This window comes from Oncorhynchus nerka, linkage group LG15 (assembly GCF_034236695.1).
Source record: "Oncorhynchus nerka isolate Pitt River linkage group LG15, Oner_Uvic_2.0, whole genome shotgun sequence".
NCBI classification, from domain to species: domain Eukaryota; kingdom Metazoa; phylum Chordata; class Actinopteri; order Salmoniformes; family Salmonidae; genus Oncorhynchus; species Oncorhynchus nerka.
Window position 1 is genome coordinate 39535503 of NC_088410.1, and position 24777 is coordinate 39560279.

The window sequence follows — 24777 nt, forward strand, 5'->3', positions numbered from 1 at the left end:
TAGGACCATGTTATCGTCCCTAGACAAGTTCAATAGGGGAGCTTATTGAGCTAGATGTCTCATGTCTTGCGCAATGACATACGTGGCTTCTCCGCTGCCTACCAGATATGCATCTGGTCTTGCGGATTGATATATAAAATTGGTGCAGCTTTGAATGATTTTTTTTGTGTGGTATGATTGCTAGTTAGCCTATTGCAGAACTGGACAAACGATCCACCTACCACTATTGCCACTAGGAATGGTAGGTAGAGAGCAGGATATACAGTTTAACTGGTTTACACTCCCAAAAGCTAAAACAAAAAGTTAGACAACCCCTCCCCTATTGAGCAAGAGAGTCTCTAGGAAACAGTGCTTATGCCTGGAACCTTCGCCGCTCCTGCTATATAGGTTACGTTTTGCCTTCACCTTTCCTCACAAATTAAACTTTTCTTCGGTTCGCTCTTTTTCGTTTGCCCGAGAAGCTTTGTGTGTTTTTTTAAACACTAAGCTAAATAAGTATCTATATTCGCTTGTCATGGATCAACCACCATCGTATCAGCCAGAGTTTGTCCCAATGAACGGAAATAAGTACATGCGTCTTGAAGACCCTCACGGAGCGCCCAAGTTCCAACATACCGTCATCTTGGGACAGCCCCAGCCCGTTGTGCCTCAGCCCAGAGATCACATTATCTGGTCACTTTGCAGCCTCGTGTACGGCAACCCATTATGTCTCGGAATGTTAGCGGTGTATTTCTCCATAAAGGTGAGTTGGAATTAAGTGACTTAATATAACATTGTCTGTTGTAGGGCGTGTATTGTCTGGATTTTGAAGTTGGGCATGTTATTATATGGGCGACCAACTTTGAACTATGGAAAGAGGAGCACAGTATAACAATGTTCTAAATTCATGTTTTGTTTTCTTGTTATCACAGTTATAAAAAAATTGTAGCCTATACCTCATCTACAGGCTCTATAAACCTGACCTCTGAAAGTTTATTAAGGAGTATTAAACCACAGAGGATAATACATTACTGAGATCCTCCCATTAGTGTGACATGTCATGTCGTGTGCATGTTGTTAACTAATATGCATAGCTACAAAAACACAATCAGCAACATGTGAATGATTCCATGATATAAATGATTCTACATTTTGTTTTCCAGTCCAGGGACAGGAAGATGGTTGGAGACTTGGAGGGAGCAAGAAAACATGGGAAGACTGCACACTGTTTTAATGTTGTGACCCTGACCCTGGTCATCCTCGGGCTGCTCTTCCTCTTCATCATCTATGGTTTCTTCATCTACAGAATCTCACACTTGTAGTGTAGTTCCAGTCTTTGCTTTTGTCAAAAGTGTCTTTCCAGATGTTTACACACCTCTCTAGGATTGTGTCCTGATACATTTCTCTTACACACACACACACACACACACCACAGGATTTCCTTCAGCACTGTGTACCAGATGTTATTTGCACTTCTTTAGTTTAGTGTTTTAGAGATGCAAGATGATTCTGTTGAAGTTACATTCAAATGTAATTTTCATCAATAAATATACGTTTTGTAAATGCATTCCATTTGAGTCTTTATAGCTAATAATGGTTCATGTTTCTGTTTCACTCATCCCATATAGACTCACTTAATGAGACATGGCTTCTCTTTCTACTTTGTTGTCGTTCTCCAACAATGTTTAAGTCACAATCCGTTCTATTTCTAAATGGTAAAATGACTTGTCCTTGTGTGATATAAACATGTAGGAATTAGAGTATGTTGAACAACTTTATCAACCCCAAGAATGAACTGTATTAGGTATTTTTGACTTATTATTCTGATACAAATTGTAAACAGATGTTGATGTAAAAATGGAATTTACAGCAATGTAAAAAAATCCAGGCCTAGTTTCCAAAGACAAGCTATTTCACCCGGAATTTCTGGCTGGCTGGGTCACAGTAGTCTTGAATAGCTTCTGAGTTGGATGACCGTTCAAAGCACATTTTTCAGTCGGAGCTCGTTTTTGTTACATTTTCCAGTTGTCTTGAAGGCACTGAAGTCGTAGATTTAAGGTTCAGTTCCGAGTTCCCAGTTGGTTTAAACGCGGCATTCATACCTTTTTATTTGATTTAATTCCAAGTCCAAATGATAAATATCAGGCCCAAATATTAATTCTACAAATTATCAGCAATCAATAACTTAAATGTGTCTACCGTGTCCAGATTCCCTATATTCAAACGACAATATGCATACTACAAATGGTGGTATAGGCTAAATATGATAACGCAACAGCTGATGGCAGTAGCTAACTACTGTAGCTAACTAGCCAGCTAACCTCTGTAGCTAGTCAGCAAGCAATGCTAAAGGGATTGTATACGGGTTGGCATCATTTTTTTAGCTAGCTGACTAGCATTTATGAGGCTTATTTCGGCCAACGTTATATTGAAAAGGTGCCTCTTGGTCCCAAAACACAAGTTTTCTGGAGACTTGAGGGAGGGGTGCTGATGACGCTGCCCACTGTATGCACTTTTGCTAGCCTGATTTCGTCCAGACTGACGAGAAATATGTACACAATGAATTCCTGACCACCTCCTGGAGTGGTCAGACAGATCTAAACACAATCAGACCACAAATCCACTTTTGTGCATCCAGATCCGTCTTTTCAATGCAATCTTCGTATTCTGATAGCGGAAGTCACATGTAAGTATCAAGTGTAGACATGAACAGAGACACAGATGACAGGCCTCGTGGTCCCGTTACTATGGTAACCAATCACCCTTAAAGGGGCAGCTGAACATTTTGTCTCTGAAATTTCACTCATGCCACAAAAATGAAATGAAATTGAGCAACATTTATTGTTTTAGAAACATTACAAAGCATGGTCATCTGTTTTATTATATGTATTGTAGTGAAACAGCAGGGAGCAGGTCTCGAACCCTCGACCTTCTAGCCCGAGGTCCGGCGCGCTATCGACTGTGCCGCAAAAGCATGCTCGATTTCCGCGCTTATAAACCCAGGGTCGTTACACTACTCCCTCCTTTCAAAGAGCTGTCGTGGATGCAAGGTCCGATCACTTCTGACACCAATGTAATGAAACAGCAGGGAGCAGGTCTCATACCCTTGACCTTCGAGCCCGAGGTCCGGTGTGCTATCGACTGCCGCAAAAGCATGCTCGTGCGGCAGAGTCGATTTCCGCGCTTATAAACCCTGGGTCGTTACAGTATGTATGTCACAAAAAAATATTTGGCTGGTAAAAACTGTGAGTTGCTGGCAGATTTTTTTCAACTACCTACCACAGTGATTGATGGGTATAAAACACTATTCAACAAATACTTAAATGTATCATTCCTTCTGTCCTTCTCCCTGCCTGATCTGACAAAGTTTAGATTGGTAGCTGGAGACGTTATCTATTTATACACACTGATTACTTAGTTCAAGATGTGAAGGAAGCAGAAGCACTTGCAACAAGGCTGCATTTTAAAGGGATTTCCTCTTGGCAGTATAGTTTGTAATGAAAGCAGATGAATAGCGTGAGATGATCCAGATCAGGGCTAAAAGGAGGAGGAGACTATGGGTGAATGTTTTTTTTCCTAACCTTATTAGGTCTGCTGCATAATGTTTTTGACCAGAAATAGATTTGTATATGAAAACGCCACATTAGACAACTATGTGCCGTTAGCAGTTTGCTAAAAGGCATGAAGCTCAAAAGGCAAATTATTCTTCTGAGTCTCAAGCAGGGCATGAAATGAACACCCACCACCTGCGAGTAGATCTAGGTATTGGCGGGGGAAAAAATGTATATTTCAGCAGCCACGTTGGCGGGTGGTCATCTTGTAAAGCTCTACTGTGCAAGCATTACATTGGTGAATATAAATTCAAAAGTCAAGTATGAGCACGTGTGAGTTAGGGGAAGAAAATGCTGCAGTAGCTGTTTTTCAAAGTATTTCTGCTGTTTCCACTTCAATCGGTGTAGATGAAGGGGAGGAGACAGGTTAAAGAAGGATTTTTAAGAGACCATTGAGACATGGATTGTACAGTACCGGTCAAAAGCTTTAGAAAACCTACTCATTCAAGGGTTTTCCTTTATTTTACTACTTTCTACATTGTAAAATAATAGTGAAGACATCAAAACAATGAAATAACACATATGGAATCCTGTGGTAACCAAAAAAGTGTTGAACAAATAAAAATATTTCTTCAAATAGCCACCGTTTGCCTTGAAGAAAGCTTTGCACACCCTTGTCATTCTCTCAACCAGCTTTACCTGGAATGCTTTTCCAACAGTCTTGAAGGAGTTCCCACAGATTCTGATCATTTGTTGGATGCTTTTTCGACTCATCCCAAACCATCTTAATTTGGTTGAGGTCAGGTGATTGTGGAGGCCAGGTCATCTGATGCAGCACTCCATCACTCTCCTTCTTGGTCAAATATCCCTTACACAGCCTGGAGGTGTGTTGGGTCATTGTCCTGCCGAAAAACAAGTAATAGTCCCACTAAGCCCAAACCAGATGAGATGGCAGATGTATTAATGCAGAATGCTGTTGTAGCCATGCTGGTTAAGTGTTCCTTGAATTCTAAATAAATCACAGACCGTGTCACCAGCAAAGCACCCCCACACCATAACACTTCCTTCTCCATGCTTTATGTGGGAAATACACATGCGGAGATCATCCATGCACCCACACCGTGTCTCACAAAGACAAATCTCAAATTTGGACTCCAGACCAAAGGACACATTTCCAGCAGTCTAATGTCCATTGCTTGTGTTTCTTGGCCCAAGAAAGTCTCTTCTTCTTACTGGCGTCCTTTAGTAGTGCTTTCTTTGCAGCAATTCGACCATGAAGGCCTGATTCAAACGCACCCCTCTAAACAGTTGATGTTGAGATGGGTCTGTTACTTGAACTCTGTGAAGCATTTATTTGGGCTGCAATTTATGAGGCTGGTAATTCTAATGAACTTATCCTCTGCAGCAGAAGTAACTCTGAGTCTTCCATTCCTGTGGCGGACCTCATGAGAGACAGTTTCATCATAGCACTTGATGGTTTTTGCAACTGCACTTGAAGAAGCGTTCAGAGTTCTTGAAATGGTCTGTATTGACTGAACTTCATGTCTTAAAGTAATGACGGACTGTCATTTCTCTTTGCTTATTTGAGCAGTTCTTGCCACAATTTAGACTAGGTATTTTACCAAATAGGGCTATCTTCTGTGTACCCCCTTATCTTGTCACAACACAACTGATTGGCTCAAACGCATTAACAAGGAAAGAACTTCCACACATTAACTTTTAAGAAGGCACACCTGTTAATTGAAATGCATTCCAGGTGATTACCTCATGAAGCTGGTTGAGCGAATGTCAAGATTGTGCAAAGCTGTCATCAAGGCAAAGGGTGGCTATTTGAAGAATCTCAAATAAGAAATATATTTTGATTTGCTTAACACTTTTTTTTAGTTTTTACATGATTCCATATGTGTTATTTCATAGTTTTAATATCTTCACTATTCTACATTGTAGAAAATAGCAAAAAGAAAAGAAAAACTCTTGTGTTCTAAAACGTTTGACCGGTAGTGTATATGTGAGCCATTCTAAGGGTGAATGGACAAGACAAAAGATGTGTCTTTGAATGGGGCATGGTAGTTGGTGCCAGGCGCACCGGTTTAAGTGTGTCAAGAACTGCAACGCTGCTGGGTTTTTCACGCTCAACAGTTGTCTATGTGTATCAAGAATAGTCCACCACCTAAAGGACATCCAGCTAACTTGACACAATTGTGGAAAGCATTAGAGTCAACATGGGCCAGCATCCTTGTGAAACGCTTTTGACACCTTGTGGAGTCCATACCCTGACAAATTCAGGCTGTTCTGAGTGCAAAACGGGGTGCAACTCAATATTAGGAAGGCATTCCTAATGTTTTGTTTACTCAGTGTATATTCACATACTTTTTGTATTGACATCACATGAGTTCCAAACTCCAATGTACTTTATGCACCAAAAGGGATTAGGCCCTAAATACTCCAGTGCCTTTTTATTAAACCCGTAATGGACACCCCAAAACATGTTTTAATACTTTAAATGACAGAATTAATCAATTTTTGTAAAAATCCACTCAGCGGTCCCCCAAAGCTGTTTCAGAAGCTTCTCGTCATTCCACAGCTGGCTACAACATTATCCTGAGTCATGTTCATTCGGCACAAAACCTAAGATAACAAACCTAGACTTGTCCAATAAGAAATGCTCATTTTCATTTTGCGTTGCAGAACGTTTTAAAATATTTGATTCATCCTGGTTGGACATGGCCGCTATGTTTGGCTTTGTTGCCTCAGACACTGAAATGTTGATAATCCTCTCAGCCCTACCCGATATGCCTCATTCTTGGATGTGGCAAGACAAATTAACTTAGGCACCATCCAGCTAACTTGACACAACTGTGGGAAGCATTAGAGTCAAGATGGGCCATTATCTCTGTGGAATGCTTTCGACACCTTGTAGAGTCCATCCTCTGATGAATTGAGGCTAAAGTATAGGGGGGTGCAACTCAATATTAGGAAGGTGTTCCTAATGTTGTGTACACTCCGTGTACAGCTGTGTATAATCAGAGTAGCTGTGAAAATGAACACCATGCTTCCTAATAATGCTGCCAAGGGATACCATGTATAAACTGAACAGTATTCGGGCCAAAATCGATCCTCGAGGGAAAGCACATGAGATCTCAATTTCTCTTGAGGCATGGTCACCCAGGGCAATAAAATGTTATATGTCAGTCAGATATGTCTTAAACCAGCTCAGTACTGAGCCTGAGAGGCCATCCCAATTCTGTAGTCTGTCCAAGAGGACAGTGGCGTTTATGATGAGGGAGGCCATTTTTTTTTTCATGAGCATGGCCTTATTTCTATTACAGTATGATGGATGACTGTCATTCATATTCCTTTCACCCAGTTCAATATAACATCGATAGGTTTAGGCTACTACATGATACTCAAATTTTCCTCATACCCATCATGAGTTTGCTACAACCTAGCCTATTAATGAAAGTTAACAATGTAGGTGCAAAGAGGTCGAGAGAGAAATTTGAGATGACAGACAGTGACACATGGACAGACAGTGACACATTCAATACCGCCTTGCACACTCTTGCCTGTATCTAGCTTATCTAGGGTGTCATCATTAGTCCAACAGTTACAAACGAGAGATTCTATTGGACAAATTCAGGCACTTGTTTCCCCGTTTGTTTGCTTCCGTTGAAGAAACTTTTATCAACAGAATCGGTGGAATGAATACACCCCTGATCATAGCATCCACTTTGTATTCATTGTAGCCTCTATGCACTCTCCTTCTCTCACCTTTTCCCTCTGCATAGGTCACTCCATAGACCATCATCAAGATTAATACCTAGATCTTATTCCTATCTAAGTCGGGGTTTATCTAGCTCAGGCCGTGTTAGTCCTGACATAAGAGCATCGTAAACACGGGAAATGGTCTTGAACAGTGGTTGGTCTGCGTGGCAGAGTTGTTCAACAGGTGACATCTGAGGTAGGTTCCATTGCCCCTTGAGAGTCACCCTAATAACATTTCATAGTTATTGGTAACTAAAGAAGTCCCTGTTAGACAAGTGGTATTTCTGTTTCATCTGTTCAAAAGACATAATAATTCCCTCCTCATAACAATGTTCCAAAAGAGGGATCCCCTTACCAGACCATGGTCTAAAGTTACTATTCTGGAAAAACATATGAATCAATCTATCGTTCCATAGAGCGGTTTTAGGGGAAAGAAATCCCCCTCGTCCGAACAGCTCATGCAGTTTGCACCATGCCAGGACAGAATGTATAATTAAAGGATTGTCTGGGATGGTTTTTTATAGATTTCCTGTACCATTTGTAAAACATTTCTGCCCCAGCGTCATCATTTACCTCAAACTTGTCAATGTTCAACCATGAGGGAGAAGGACCATTGTCAAACCTCTGAGCCAAAAACCTAGACAGCGCAGCCCAGTAGTACATTCTGAAATTAGGGAGGTTTAAGCCCCCTTGACCGTAATCAAGGGTCAGTTTATCCAGGCCAACCCTAGGGGTTTTGCCGTGCCAGATAAACCTCCTGGTCAGCTTGTCAAGAGAGGAAAAGAATGCTGCGGGCACAGGGATAGGGAGAGATTGAAACAAATATAGAAATCTGGGCAGGATATTCATTTTAATTACATTACTTCTACCCTGTAGAGTGAGAGGCAAGTCCTTCCATTTACACAGGTCACAGGTTTTTCCCTTTCTTGTGAATTACTGTAATCAATGCTTGAGAGAAAGACTCTGTAAAGCAGTGGTCCTCCCTTGGCTTTTATAAGTACCTCCATAAGGTAGGGTACTAACAGCTCCTTAAATTATTTGTAGAACTCTGGAGGGAAACCATCCTCCTCGAGAGATTTATTAGAAGGTAAGGATTTAATGGCCTCCAACAATTCAGGGACTGAGAACTGTTCACACTCTGTCTTCCTCTGACAGGCATGGGAGGTTGAGAGAGGAGAGAAAAGAGTCGATCTCTGATAGATCATCGCTTGATTGGGAAGTGTAGAGGTCTTCGTAATATTTCTTAAAAGTATCATTCATTTCAGTAGGATCGAGAGATATCTCATTGGTAAGAGTTTCTATAGCATTAATTGTCCTCTTACTTTCCTCTGCTTTCAGTTGCCATGGCAATATTACCTGAGGGATCAGAGGATGTATGCATAAATGTATGCGTGGGGTACAGATATGAGGTATTCATTCAAAAATCATGTTAAACACTATTATTGCATACAGAGTGAGTCCATGCAACTTATTATGTGACTTGTTTCTCCTGAATTGATTTAGGCTTGTCATAAGAAATGGGTTGAATACTTAGTGACTCAAGACATTTCAGCTTTTCATTTTTTAAAATTAATTTGTAAAAAATTAAAAATAAACAATTCCACTTTGCCATTATGGGGTATTGTGTGTAGGCCAGTGGGGGAAAAAACTAATTTAATCCATTTTAAACTCAGGCTGTAACAACAAAATGTGGGAAAAGTAAAGGGGTGTGAATACTTTCTGAAGGCACTGTATATGTAAATTAAAATCACATGAATTCCTAATTTTGCTACATTTTGTATGAATGACGAACAGAAATTCGGAGAAATCAGCTAAGCAAAGTGGGACATGGTTTTTGTGGTCTATAGAGGGTTTCAACAAGCACAGATGGTTGACATTTTAACAATACAGCATGATGTTTAAATGAACTGAGGTGACCGACAGAGATGTCCCTGCCATTTAGAGCATTCAAAAAATAGTGACTGTGCCTCCATCTTTTATTCATTGTCTCAAAGAATGACAAAAACTATAGTTTGGGGGAGAAGCTTCAATAAGACAAGTTTCAGTTAGAAACATACAGTTTTAGATTGTGCTCTGAAATAAGATTTATTTGAGTGATCTAACATTAAATAGTCCCATCCTCATTTTGACAGGGCTGCCCTGTTTTTAAGGAACCTGCCTTGAAACAGTTAACGCAACAGGCACAAGATTTCTCACATTTGATCCAGTCTGTTTTTGTTGTCTTTGTTATCAAGAGAACACCTGTGTGAAACTAGCCACAATAAGGATTAACCACGACAGTGGAATTTGCAGCTCACCTTCAAAATAAAAGTCCCCATTGAAACTGATCCAAATAGTGAAATAATAGTCGGCAACACAAAATATTTAATGGGGGGATAATGAAACACACACATAAAAATATATATAAATAACTGTATTAAACTCCCACACGCACTCCCACATATACAAATCACTTATTTCAAGTCATTTCGGTAAATCATTCCTTTAAAAAAAAGGAGGAAATCATTTCTGCAGACACTTACATTTCCAAACTGCTATTGAAAAAACATTAATTTGCAGTCAACACATAACTTAAATAATAATATCGTTCAGCGACGTGTAACGCATTGCTGTGAATGAAGCATTTCTGAACATGAGGTCCTGTATGTGTGACATGTATGAGGTCCTTATTTTTTCCCCCAAAATGTTAAGACTTTGAGAGTATGGAAACCCAAATCACTATGACTCTGTAAACACTCAGGTTGTACAACACATTTGACACAAGGTTTGTTATAAAAATACAAAATAACTATTTATTATGAGTTTGTCTGCACACCATTTATTTACACAATCATGTCAAATTTGTTGTAAGCTACAACAGTTGTATAACCTGAGCTTATATATATAAATATATGTTGTTGTTGCTTAATTGTTTGATTGTTTTTGTTAAAAGTACCAGTTCTGCTACAACAAACAGTGGCAGAAGTAATTTTGGAGTTGTCCTCCAGGCCCAGGATACAGGAGGTGAGGCTTAGGACAAGGAAAGACTGAGTTGGCTACACTCCTGACAGCCTCACCCTACAAGAGGTTCCTGGAGAACAAGGAAAATTAACTAAGAGAGAAGTAAGAAAGCAAAGGGAGAAAGAAAGTTATGATACTGAAGAAAGCTGTGGCCCCACTGAAAAAGGTTGTCCAGGTTCCAAATCCACAACATACACCCTAAAAGAAGGGGATGCAGAATGCTTGTTCTGTAACAAGCTCTTCTCTGTTAGCGGTGGGGACTGACTGGATATGGTGTGAGCAGTGTCAGAGGTTGGGCTCACGAGCTATGCACAAATTTAATGTGGGTGGGATTCATTTGCGACATCTGTGTCAATAAAAAAATCAGGGGAAATGCCTTTGTGTGAAGTTATTGTCATTGTAATGAAATGTTTAGTGTGTGTGTTTAATCAATATTTAAATCGGTTATATTCCAATTGTTTTTGTTTTAAAAAATGTGTAAATATTCCAAACTATTGACAATGATTTGCTCTTCAATTTCAAAACAGCTGGGATTAAATTGCTTGCCTTATTCACCTTCGCATGATTGTTTACCTTTATTTAACAAGGCAAGACCATTAATAAGAACAATCTCTTATTTTCAATGACGGTTTGTTCAGGGGAAGAACGACAGATTTATTTGACCTAGTCAGCTCGGGGATTCAATCTTGCAACCTTTCAGTTACTAGTCCAGCGCTAACCACTAGGCTACATGCCACCCCATATTGTCACCACAGATAGAGCGCAGGACAGACAGTTTGAATGGTATATACTCCCAAAAGCAAAAAGTAAGACAACCCCCCTTCCCTATTGTTCAAGAGAGGGTCCGGATATCCAAACGTACAAATTTCCTGGAAACAGTGCTTATGACTGCATCCTTCGCCACTCCTGCTATATAGGCTACTTTTTGCCTCCCATTTTACCCTATGATTGCTAGTTACCCTATTGCAGAACTGGACAAAAGATCCACCTACCACTATTGTCACAATTAATGGTAGATAGAGGGCAGGATAGACAGTTTGACTGGTATACACTCCCAAAAGCAAAACGTTAGACAAGCCGATCCCCTATAGTGCAAAAAAGGGTCCAGAAATCTACATTTACCGGAAACAGTGCTTATGTCTGCATCTCCTAGTGGTTAGAGCGTTGGACTTGTAACTGAAAGGTTGCAAATCCCTGAGCTGACAAGGTACATATCTGTCATTCTGCCCCTGAACAGGCAGTTAATCCACTGTTCCTAGGCCATCATTGAAAATTAGAATTTGTTCTTAACTGACTTGCCTAGTTAAATAAAAGGTAAAAAAAAAAAAAAAAATCTTATTTAGACGCCACACCTGTCAGGTGGATTATCTTGGTTAAAGGATAAATGCTCAGGAACAGGGATGTAAACAAATTTCTGCTCAACATTTTTGTGCATATGGAACATTTCTAGGATATTTTAATTCAGCTCATGGAACATGGGACCAACACTTTAGGCCGTCATTGAAAATAAGAATTTGTTCTTAACTGACTTGCCTAGTTAAATAAAGGTCAAATAAAAAAAACGTCACAAAATAGATGGCATCATGAGGCAGGAAAATCTGTGGAAAACTGGAAAAACATACATATCCCAACATGGCTTGTCTTTGTACTTTGCGGTTGCTCTCCTACAATGTTTAAACCACAATCTGTACTATTATGGTTGCTAAGATTACTTGTCCTTGTGTGATATAAATATGTAGGAATTACAGTATGTTGAACAACTTTATCAACTTTATCAACCCCAAGAATGAACTATATGATGTATTTTTGACTTGTTACTCTGATATAAATTGTAAAAGTGGAATTTCCAGCAGTGTAAAATACCCAGGCCTGGTTTCTGGAGACAAGCTACATCACCAGGAATCCCTGGCTGGCTGTGTCACAGTATTCTTGAATCGCTTACTATCATTATTTTCCCTCTGGAGAAATACGTTGTGTAAGTTTGATGGGTAAAAAAAACAAACACTATTCAATTCATGGCCCTGTTACAATACTTACATTTATCATTCCTTCTATCCTTCCCCTTCTCCCTGCCTAATCTGACAGAGTTGGATTGGTGAAAGCAATAGCTGGATACTTTATCCATTTACACACAGAGATGGTTTACCAGTAGAGTGAGATGATCCTGATCAGATGATTGGGACAAAGCAAAAAATAAATCAAGGGGGAGTTGGGGGTCATTTTCAGGCTCCTTGCAAAGCTCGAAAGCCTGCAGAGTTCTGGGCCCTTTCTGGTCTAAATATCACATTTGAAGGTAAGACCCAGGTGCAGACAGTGTCGAAGTAACAAAAGTGTATTAATTCGAACACGGGAAGGCAAAGGTACAGGACGGCAGACAGGCAGGCAGGCTCAAGGTCAGGTCAGGCAGAGGTCGGTAATCCAGAGTAGAGGGCACAGGTACAGGACAGTAATCCAGAGTAGAGGGCACAGGTACAGGACGGTAATCCAGAGTAGAGGGCACAGGTACAGGACGGTAATCCAGAGTAGAGGGCACAGGTACTGGACGGTAATCCAGAGTAGAGGGCACAGGTACAGGACGGTAATCCAGAGTAGAGGGCACAGGTACAGGACGGTAATCCAGAGTAGAGGGCACAGGTACAGGACGGTAATCCAGAGTAGAGGGCACAGGTACAGGACGGTAATCCAGAGTGGAGGGCACAGGTACAGGACGGTAATCCAGAGTAGAGGGCACAGGTACAGGACGGCAGGCAGGGTCAGGGCAGGAAGAAAGGACAAAACCAGGAAAATAGACAAGGCAGGAGCAAGGGGGGTAAATGCTGGTAGGTTTGAGGAACAAACCAAACTCATACAGATAGACAGAAAACACAGGTATAAGTACCCAATAGATAATGGGGAAGATGGGTGACACCTGGAGGGGGGTGGAGACAAGCACCGGGTGTGACACTAAATGACGTAGGAGACTATGGCAACATGTTCTTATGCCAAAAGTGTGCACTTTGGGTGGCTAAGTTTAACACTTTTTTGGTTACTACATGATTCTGTATCTGTTATTTCATAGTTTATGTCTTCACTATTATTCTACAATGTCGAAAATAGTACAAATAAAGAAAAACACTTGAATGAGTAGGTGTGTCCAAACCTTTGACTGGTACTGAAGATAAGTTTTCTTAGGGGGTAGATCAGCTTTAATATTGCAGATAGATTATGGCTTCTATCAATGTAATTATCTGCACCATTTCCAATCCCAAGTATATATTTCTTTGTAAATATATATTATTTTCCTAACCCTTCCAACCCTCCCCTAATTGGATTAAATGAATTGACAACAATACTTAGGCTTCTAACCTCAAACCCTCCCATCTATCGCTGAAGATTTATAGCTGCCATATATTTTCCACTGTGCTGTGATGTTTCACAAAAGTTCTGAACCTTTATATTCTCATAGGTTATACAGATTGTAAATTAAAGATAACATATTTCGCTAAGAGTATCATTATATTATTGATCGATTGATTGACTTTTCAAATCACCCAGCAGTGCTATTTGCAGAGTTAGCTCCAAGTAAATGTAGCAATTTTTCATCCATTCCTGAACCTGCGACCAAAACCAAGCTACATATGGGCAGTACCACAAGTGATCTAATGATTCTGTCTCTCTGCAGCAAAATGTGCAGAGCTGGGATCCCTCATATATATAACATTCTACTGGTTGTATAATAATTTAAATGGAAAACTTCTACATTTTGAATCTGGCCTCATTTTGTGTATCAGTTCATAAACCATGTGTCATGGAATCGGTACATTGAATATCTCCTCCCAACTATTTTGCAACCTGTATGGCGCAGCTGTAAATTCTTTGGTCCTTAAATGAAACTGGCATACTGTTTTGTTTATAACAATTTTATTTAGCCAATTATGTCTTTCAATGCTGGGCTGACAAATAAGTTCCTAACTTTCCCATTTCCACTTTCCTCCTCCATGTTTGCAGTAATGCTGCAATGAGTTGGTTGTCATTTTGGATAGAGCAGACATTTCCTTATATTTTTGTTAACGGCATGTGTCATTTTTTAAAATCAATTAGTATATTTGAGTTGAACCATAATATTTTTTGTGTATTTTCTGGTGGATTGAAATTGCAACCAGCTTTCTAAGGCTTGTTTTAAAAATAGAGATATTTTGGAGTTGATTTCATTATCAAATAACCAAATAACCAAATGAAGGGGAAATGCCATTCTTCAACATGGGGTGAGCCTGAAGCCTTTAGTGAGAGGTCCAATGCTTTAATATGTAATAATTTCTGCCCTCCAAATTTCATTTCTGCCCTCAGGAAGTCCAGGATCCAGTTGCAGAGGGAGGTGTTTAATCCCAGGGTCCTTAGCTTAATGATGAGCTTTGAGGGCACTATGGTGTTGAACTCTGAGCTGTAGTCAATGAATAGCATTCTCACATAGGTGTTCCTTTTGTCCAGGTGTGAAAGGGCAGTGTGGAGTACAATAGACATTGCATCATCTGTGGATCTGTTGGTGCAGTATGCAAATTGGAGTGGGTCTAGGATTTCTGGGATAATGGTGTTGATGTGAGCCATGACCAGCCTTTCAACGTATTTCATGGCTACAGACGTGAGTGCTACGGGTCGGTAGTTATTTAGGCAGGTTACCTTAGTGTTCTTGGGCACAGGGACTATGGTGGTCTGCAACACTGCTAGGTTTTTCACGCTCCACAGTTTCCTATGTGTATCAAGAATAGTCCACCATGGACATCCAGCCAACTTGACACAACTGTGGGAAGCATTAGAGTCAACATGGGCCAGCATCCCTGTTGAATACTTTCGACACCTTGTAGAGTCCATACCCTGACGAATTCAGGCTGTTCTGAGGGCAAAAGGTGGGTGCAACTCAATATAAAGGTGTTCCTAATGTTTTGTTCACTCAGTGTAAATTTACAGACATACTTTTTGTATTGACATCACATGACTTCCAAAGTCCAATGTACTTTATGCACCAAAAGGGATTAGGCCCTAAATACTCCAGTGCCTTTTTATTAAACCCGTAATGGACACCCCAAAACATGTTTTAATACTTTAAATGACAGAATTAGTCAATTATGGTAAAAATCCACTCAGCGGTCCCCCAAAGCTGTTTCAGAAGCTTCTCGTCATTCCACAGCTGGCTGCAACATTATCCTGAATCATGTTCATTCGGCACAAAAACTAAGATAACAAACCTAGACTTGTCCAATAAGAAATGCTAATTTTCATTGCTTTGCAGAACGTTTTAAAACGTTTCTCTAATGAACACGACACTAATCTTGGTGTTTGATTCATCCTGGTTGGAAATTGTTGCTATGTTTGGCTTTGCTGCCTAAGACACTGAAATGTTGACAATCCTCTCAGCCCTACCCTATATGGGTGCAACTCAATATTAGGAAGGTGTTCCTAATGGTTTGTACACTCCATGTACAGCTGTGTATAATCAGCATAGCTGTGAAAATGAACACCATGCTTCCTAATAATGCTGCCAAGGGGTAACATGTTAAACTATAAAGTATAAAGCCCAAAACACCACATGAGATCTCTACTTTTTCCTGAGGCATGGTCACCCAGGGCAATAAAATATTCTCTTGTCAGTCAGATATGTCTTAAACCAGCTCAGTACTGAGCCTGAGAGGCCATCCCAATTCTGTAGTCTGTCCAAGAGGACAGTGGCGATCAGTGCCGTTTATGATGAGGGAGGCCATTTTCTTTTCATGAGCATGGCCTTATTTCTATTACAGCATGTTGGATGACTGTCATTCATATTCCTTTCACCCAGTTGAATATAACATCGATAGGTTTAGGCTACTACATGATACGCAAATTTTCCCTATACCCATCATGAGGTTGCTTCAACCTAGCCTATTAATGAAAGTTTACAATATAGGTGAACACAGGTCGAGAGAGAAATTTGAGATGACAGACAGTGGCACATGGACAGAGCGTGACACATGCAATACTGCCTTGCACACTCTTTCCTGCATCTAGTTTTTCTAGGGTGTAATTACTAGTCCAACGGTTGCAAACGATAGTATCAATTGGACAAATTCAAGTATTTGTATACCCGTTTTGTTTGCTTCCGTTGAATAAACGTTTTTCAACAGAATCGGCAGAATGAATACACCTCTGATCATAGCAGCCACGTTGTATTCATTGTAGCCTCTATGCACTCTCCTTCTCTCACCTTTCCCCTTCATTTGTGGACTTCAATGAACAACACATCAGCTGTATGTGACCAGGCGAAAAAACCTTTCCAAGCCAAACCATGTCATAACCACGACACACAGCCTACATCGTTGTCCCCATATTAGCTAAAGAATGGCCCAGTCAACTTAGATAATAGAACTAACGTGTTAGTAAACCAGCTACAATCATGCAGTAACATTACAGTGTACAGTCAGTAAGCAGTTACATGAGCAGGCCCCGTTGGCAATAAATGAATGGAACCAAATGCTTACCTTGACTTGGATGAGTTCCAGTGTTGTGTTGGATAGTCATAGCTACCTCGTTAACATAGCATCCCTCTGTTTGAGCCGGGTGTTTGAGTAACTAAGCTAGCCAGCTGCATTTGCTAGCTATATAAGTGAAAGTAAGTGTGAATAAAATGACACTCACTTCTCCATTTATTTTTTTAACTGTTCAACTATTGTCTTTCTCTCTCTTTGAGTCAACTACTCACCACATTTTATGCACTGCAGTGCTAGCTAGCTGTAGATTATGCTTTCAGTACTAGATTCATTCTCTCATCCTTTGATTGGGTGGACAACATGTCAGTTCATGCTGCAAGAGCTCTGATAGGTTGGAGGAAGTCCTCTGGAAGTTGTCATAATTACTATGTAAGCCTTATGGAAGAGGGCGAGAACCAAGAGCCTCCTAGGTTTGTATTGAAGTCAATGTACCAAGAGGAGGACGAAATCTAGCTGTCCTCCGGCTACACCATGGTACTACCCTACAGAGTGCTGTTGAGGCTATTGCAAAACTGTTTTAATCCATTATTTGGTGACATGAATATATTTAGTATTTTTGTTAAAAACGTATATTTTTTTCCAGTGTTTTACCATTTAAATAAAATGAAATTCACTGAGGATGGTCCTCCCCTTCCTCCTCTGACGAGCCTCCACTGCAAGAGAATAGCATGATCTACAGTATCCAGGAGTACAAGGACAGAGAGCTTTTTAGCACCTGTGTTAATCCTAAAGTTGTCCACTACATCGACAAGTGCCGTCTCTGCACTGGCGGGTGCAAAAACACGACTGAATTCTTCTGGAATTATTTCTGAGGAAGTCATTGAGCTGTTTAAAAATGCTGCTTAGAAAAGGGAGCATAGAAATTGGTCTATAATTGCTGATGGATCTAGTGTGCTGCTCTTAAGAAGTGGCAGTTTCACTCAGGCAGTTTTGAGTGCCTGTCACGGTGTCCACCTAAACTAATACCCAACCTCATTGACGATATCTCATCTCTGAAGTACCCTGCAAACTCTTCACATTTAGAAGCGGAACGCAGATCATAAGGGGTAGAGGGGACAGGATTAATATGGCTCTCAATAGTTGAGAAAAGTACCCTCTATTACTCTGATTGTCCGATATCAATATGCAGAAATGAGCTCCTCTAGTATTTCAAATGTCCTTATTGTAATTAGCTATGTGTTCTATTAAAATATCAAAGTGGACCTGTAATTTCGACTTCCTACATACCCATTCAGCCTTTCTAAAGTTTCGAGTTGATTTATTTCCTAATTTCTCCAAGGAGCTTTCTGTTTAGGGATGACCTTTATTAATTTGACTGGTGCAGCAGCATCAATGGTATAAAAGTAATTTACTAGATTATCACAAGAGGAGGGCAGAATAGGCAGTGGCATATAATTTATATAACCTCTTAAATTCTTAGCCACTTCAGAGGTCAGACAACGCTTTTAACAATACTCTAACATATTGCATTGTGGGAGTCAATGCAGTGAAAAATACACAGTAATGGTCAGACAAAGCTACATATACAATAGAGGATATTTCAATGTTGAGTCTGTGTGTACTCACTAGGTCCAAAGTATGGCCACGGTTGTGGGGCCATTGCATTCAATAGACTTGATTATTTTATAGTGCCTTTAGAAAGTATTCATACCCCTTGACTTATTCCACATTTTGTTGTGCTACATACAGCCTGAATTCAATATATTTTTTATCTCACCCATCTACACACAATACCCCATAATGACAAAGTGAAAACATGTTTTTAGACATTTTCGCAAATTTACTGAAAATAAAATACCAAAATATCTCATTTACATAAGTATTCACAACCCTGAGTCAATACATATTAGAATCACCTTTGGCAGAAATTTCAGGAGTCTTTTGGGGTAAGTCTCTATACGCTTTACACACCTGGATTGTACAATGTTTTCCCATTATTATTTTAAAAATTCTCTGATCTCTGTCAAATTGGTTGTTGATCATTGGTAGACAACCATTTTCAACTCTTGCCATATATTTTCAAGCAGATTTGAGGCAAAACTAACTTGGTCACTCAGGAACATTCATGGTCTTCCTGTTAAGCAACTCAAGTATAGACTTGGCCTTGTGTTTTTAGGTTGTCCTGCTGAAAGATGAATCCATCTCCCTGTGTCTGTTAGAAAGCACTCTGAACTCAGTTCTCCTGTGCTTAGCTCCATACCGTTTATTTTTATCCCGAAAAACATCCCAGCCCTTAACGATTACAATAATACCCATAACATGATGCAACCACCACCATGCTTGAAAATATGGAGAGTGGTAATCAGTAATGTGTTGTTTTGGATTTGCCCCAAACATAGCGCTTTGTATTCAGGACCAAAAGTAAATTGTTTTGCCAATTTTTTTTGCAGTATTACTTTAGAGCCTCTTTGCAAACAGGATGCATGTTTTGGAATATTTGTATTCTGTACAGGGTTCCTTCTTTTCACTCTGTCAATTAGGTTAGTACTGTGGAGTAACTACAATGTTGTTGATCCATCCTCAGTTCTATCACAGCCATTAAACTCTGTAACTGTTTTAAACCTCATGGTGAAATCCCTGAGCGGTTTCCTTCCCCTCCAGCAACTGAGTTAGGAAGGACTTTGTATCTTTGTAGTGACTGGGTGTATTTAAAAATAAAATAAAAATGTATTCACTGCTCGACTGAGGGACCTTACATATGTATGTGTGAGGTACAGATATTAGGTAGTCGTTCAAAAATCATGTTAAACACTATTATTGCACACAGAGTGAGCCAATGCAACTTATGTGACTTGTGAAGCAAATTGTTACTCCTGAATTGATTTAGGCTTGCCATAACAAATGGGTTGAATACTTATTGATTCAAGACATTTCAGCTTTCCATTTTTTATTAATTTGTATAAAAAATAAAATAAATCCACTTTGACATTATGGGGTATTTATTGTATGTAGGCCAGTGACAAAAAAAAATCTAATTTAATACATTTTAAATTCAGGCTGTAACAACAAAATGTGGAAAAGGTCAAGGGGTGTGAATACTTTCTGAAGGCACGGTATACGTAAATTGAAATCAGCTGAGATCACAGTTTTGTTATAATTTGTATGAATGACGAACAGAAATTCGGAGAAATCAGCTGAACAAGTGGGACATGGTTTTTGTGGTCTATAGAGGGTTTCAACAAGCACAGATGGTTGACATTTTAACAATACAGCATGATGTTTAAATGAACTGAGGTGACCGACAGAGATGTCCCTGCCATTTAGAGCATTCAAAAAATAGTGACTGTGCCTCCATCTTTTATTCATTGTCTCAAAGAATGACAAAAACTATAGTTTGGGGGAGAAGCTTCAATAAGACAAGTTTCAGTTAGAAACATACAGTTTTAGATTGTGCTCTGAAATAAGATTTATTTGAGTGATCTAACATTAAATAGTCCCATCCTCATTTTGACAGGGCTGCCCTGTTTTTAAGGAACCTGCCTTGAAACGCAACAGGCACAAGATTTCTCACATTTGATCCAGTCTGTTTTTGTTGTCTTTGTTATCAAGAGAACACCTGTGTGAAACTAGCCACAATAAGGATTAACCATGATAGTGGAATTTGCAGCTCACCTTCAAAATAAAAGTGAGGGGGGTGTTAAGTGGTAAATATGCTGAAAAGGCAGGGCAAACAACGAAACACAAACAAACAAAACAAATATAGAAATAAATGTACTAAACTCCCACACGCACTCCCACACATACAAATCCATTCTTTCACGTCACTTCAATAAATAATTCCTTTAAAAAAAGAGGCAATAAGTTCTACAGACACTCCAGCTTTACATTTCCAAACTGCTATTGAAGAAACATTCATTTATAGTTGACACAACTTAAATAATATCGTTCAGCGACGTGTAACGCATTGCTGTGAATGAAGCATTTCTGAATATGAGGTCCTTATTAATTTAATTTTCTAAGACTTGAGAGCATGGAAACCCAAATCCCTCTAAGTCACAATGGCCCTGTAAACACTCATGTTGTACAACACATTTGACACAAGGTTTGTTATTTTTTTAAAGAGTTTGTCTGCACACTCAGCTTTCACACAATCATGTCAAATTTGTTGTAAGCTACATCAGTTGTACAACCAGAGCATGTACAGGGCAAATGTCTGCAAAATGTTGCCTTGAATAAATAAGCATTCACAATTCCGATGTCTCAAATAGTCTAATGTACACACCATCTAACTTTTGCTGCCCCCTCTTGGTTTGGAGTGGGACAACAGCATTACGTTCAAAGAGTAGGGCAGGGGTATTCAACTCTTATCCTACAAGATCCAGAGCCTGCTGGTTTTCTGTTCTACTTGATAATTAATTGCACACACCTGGTTTCGCAGGTCTAAAATCAGTCCCTGATTAGAGGGGAACAATGAAAAAAAAAGCAGTGGAACTGGTTTCGAGGTCCAGAGGTGAGTCTGAGGGGAATAGGCGATTCACTTGAAACCATGAAGTCCAAATGTAGCAATGAAATATTTGTGTAAACAAGCAACAAATAATGTAGTGGTGCGCTGTCTCTAACTATCAAGCGGAACAAGCATTGTAAAAAAAGTTAACCAAGCAACTGGTTGCAACATATCTTACACAAGATACTATAAAGCTAGAATCATTCATAGCAAATCCTTCTACACACAGAAACACATACTTTGTAAATTGGGAGGGAGTATCCTGTCATATTTTACACAAATGCATTACAAAAGCCCTGATTTATGTTTGACATCGTAAAAGTAGCCCACTGGTCACAGACATCAATTCAATGTCTATTCCACTCTGGTTCAACGTAATTTCATTGAACTGACGTGGAAACAATGTTGATTCAACAGTGTGGCCCCGTGGGATGCTACTCAAAACAGTTTAAGCTGGTTTACCCAAAGGAAACACAAGACTCCTTTTAAATCAGTTGCAGATAAAGTTAAACTGCATTGGGGTTTAATTCAGATTTTTTTTTCTATATCGGAAGTGTGAATCAATTTTAAATCAACACCCCAATGAGCGGTTTTCACAGACATTGTTCTATATTGATGCCAAACCACACCTGTGACAGTGTTAACATTCTGAGAGAAGCCACATTGTGGTGTCCCAATTTGTCATTGATTGAATTGGAGTCTTGATTGCAAGTATGTTGGCACAGTATTCCAATGCGTCTCAGTAAAAAGGCAGTGTTCATTTTAAAAACCCTCCCTTAAGAAAAACATTTGCAGTATAACTGCATCCAAAATAACTTTTTTTTTATTGCAGTCATTTTGCAGAATAACTGCATTCAGCAATTACTCTGTCAAAAATACCAGGCGATGGCAGTTACTACACTTTTGCTGCAGTTTCAAAACTTCAATATTTTTTTGTAAGGGCTGCTGTCACTAAGGTGAATGGCCAGAGAAAAGGAAGCACCATTTTGTTTTGAAAAACAAAAGGCACAGATCCATGCTACCATGCACACGACTAAGGCCTCTCTTGTTGGAGGGACGTTACACACAAACATTATGTACAGTGCATTCAAAAGTATTCAGAGCTCTTGACTTTTCCCACATTTTGTTAAAATTACATCCTTATGCTAAAATTTATCAAATACAAATTTTTCATCAATCTACACACAATACCCCATAATGACAAAATTAAAATAAAAAAATTGTGAAAATTTATTCCAAATAAAAAAAAGATACCTTATTTACATAAGTATTCAGACCCTTTGCTATTAGACTCGAAATTGAGCTCAGGTGCATCCTGTTTCCATTGATCGTCCTTGATGTTTCTACAACTAGATTGGAGTCCACCTGTGTTAAATTCTATTGATTGGAAATTATGATTTGGCAAGGCTCACACCTGTCTACTGTATATAAGGTCCCACAGTTGACATTGTATGTCAGAGCAAAAACCAAGCCATGAGGTCAAATGAATTGTTCATAGAGCTCCGAGACAGAATTGTGTCGAGACACAGATCTGGGGAAGGGTACCAAAAAGCATTGAAGCAAGAACAGCAAGAACACAGTGGCCTCCATCATTCTTTAATGGAAGAAGTTTGGAACCACCAAGACTCTTCATAGAGCTGGTTGCCTGGCCAAACTGAGAAAACGGGGGAGAAGGGCCTTGGTCAGGGAGGTGACCAAGAAACCGATGGTCACTCTGACAGAGCTCCTCTGTGGAGATGGGAGAACCTTCCAGGAGGAAAAACATCTCTACAGCACTGAAGCCACTTCTCAGTAAAAGGCACATGACTGCCTGCTTGGAGTTTGCCAAAATATTTTCTGGTCTGATGAAACCTAGATTGAACCGTTTAGCATGATTGCTAAGCATCATGTCTGGAGAAAACCTGGCATCAGACTGGAGTGAAGGTTCACCTTCCAACAGGACAAAGACCCTAAGAACACAGCCAAGACAACGCAGGAGTGGCTTCGGGACAAGTCTCTGAATGTCCTAGAGTGGCCCAGTCAGAGCCTGGACTTGAACCTGATCGAACATCTCTGGAGACCTGAAAATAGCTGTGCAGTGACGCTCCCCATCCAACATGACAGAGCCTGAGAGGATCTGCAGAGAAGAATTGGAGAAACTAACCCAAATACAGGTGTGCCAAACTTGTAGCGTCATACCAAAGAAGACACGAGGCTGTAATCGCTGCCAAAGGTGCTTCAACAAAGGGTCTGAATACTTATGTAAATGTTATATTTTTACTTTATTTTTATAAATTAGCAAACATTTCTAAAAACAAGTTTTACTTTGTCATCATGGGGTATTGTGTTTAGATTGACGAGGGAATAATAAAATAAAAAAGCTGTAACGCAACAAAAGGTGGAAAAAGTCAAGGGGTCTGAATACTTTCCGAATGCATTGTATATGTGCCTTATCTCAAGGTACCGTTTTTATGAATCATTTCAAATTGAAGGACATTTATATGTATTTATTTATAAAATCACTGTGACTATAATAGTTTGGAAGACAACAGCCGTATCATAACAAACAATAAATAGTTTATTCGAACAGTCCTATGACCTTAGAGTTAAAAACAATAATGAAAAAAAAAAATCTCTGTTTAAAACACTTTTCAATCCACTGCCTCAATGAAGGTTCAGGGTTAGGACAGAGGCTACATGTGTGTCCCCTCTTGTCTCATGCACCCGTGGTGTCCCCATAGTCCTTGTTCCAGCGCACATACAGGTCCAGCGTCTGTGGTCCGACACTCTTTTTGATCTTCTTCAGTGACTCCACGAAATCAGAGAACCTGATATTCCTCACCTGCACAAAGGCACAGAACAATACAGTGATGAAGAGGGCAACAACAGCAGGGTGGTTCATTCATTCACAGCAAACAGAGGAAAACAGACAAACTGTGAGGGAACACCTGTCCAATGAGAAGCGTTTACAATGATGGCCTGGCAAGAGGCAAAGGGCCTCCTGTGGGGGAGGGGGCGGGGATAAAAAATAAAAAAGTCAGATGGACAACACAAATGGAAGATACTAGGTTGGGACGATTTATAAAAACTGGCAGGGTTTATTAAATGTATATATTTTAACTTTGTGAATGCTAAAGATACTTGAGCTTGCCTGTTGCAATGGAACCAAGAGGTCCTGCATTTGCTACAAATGTCTAAAAAAACGTTTTTTTGCTTTGTCATTGTGAGGCATTGTGTGTAGATTGAGGGGGAAAAAACGATAGAATCCATTTTAGAATAAGGCTTTAACGTAACAAAATGTGAATGAATTGTATATAAGAATGCAGTTCATGGAGTACAGCTCAGCTTCAACACCATAGTGCCCTACAAGTATATCAATTTTATTTATATTCTTTATTTAACTAGGCAAGTCATTTAACCTCTCTGGGTAGCGGGCTGAAATTCCACTACATAAATAGTCATATTAAACATTCATGAAAATACAAGTGTCTCACATGTATCGAAAGCCTAGAATCTTGCTAATCCAACTGCGTTGTCAGATTTAAAAAAGGATTTACTGCGA

The 24777-nt window shown here is 39.6% G+C and overlaps 2 protein-coding genes across 4 annotated transcripts in view; one reads left to right on the forward strand and one right to left on the reverse strand.

The window, feature by feature from the left end:
• The first annotated feature begins 214 nt into the window (after window positions 1-214).
• On the forward strand, window positions 215-1546 carry LOC115143578 (dispanin subfamily A member 2b-like). The gene is made up of 2 exons (XM_029684078.2): window positions 215-742; window positions 1143-1546. The coding sequence occupies exons 1-2, from the start codon at window positions 515-517 to the stop codon at window positions 1299-1301; spliced, it is 387 nt and encodes a 128-aa protein (XP_029539938.1). The 5' UTR covers window positions 215-514; the 3' UTR covers window positions 1302-1546.
• Window positions 1547-19713: 18167 nt separating this feature from the next.
• Window positions 19714-24777, reverse strand: part of LOC115142638 (spastin-like) — a 39340-nt gene continuing 34276 nt past the window's right edge. For all 3 annotated transcript variants that reach the window (XM_029682239.2, XM_029682241.2, XM_029682240.2), the window contains one exon: window positions 19714-24057. In XM_029682239.2, coding sequence (XP_029538099.1) covers window positions 23932-24057 — 126 coding nt within the window. In that variant the 3' untranslated portion in view covers window positions 19714-23931. The remainder of the gene's footprint in view (window positions 24058-24777) is intronic.

Coding starts and splice junctions, on each gene's coding strand:
- LOC115143578 (XM_029684078.2), top strand. CDS start 515: ATGGATCAACCACCATCGTATCAGCCAGAGTTTGTCCCAATGAACGGA. Junction 743..1,142: donor CGGTGTATTTCTCCATAAAG/GTGAGTTGGAAT, acceptor TTTGTTTTCCAG/TCCAGGGACAGGAAGATGGT.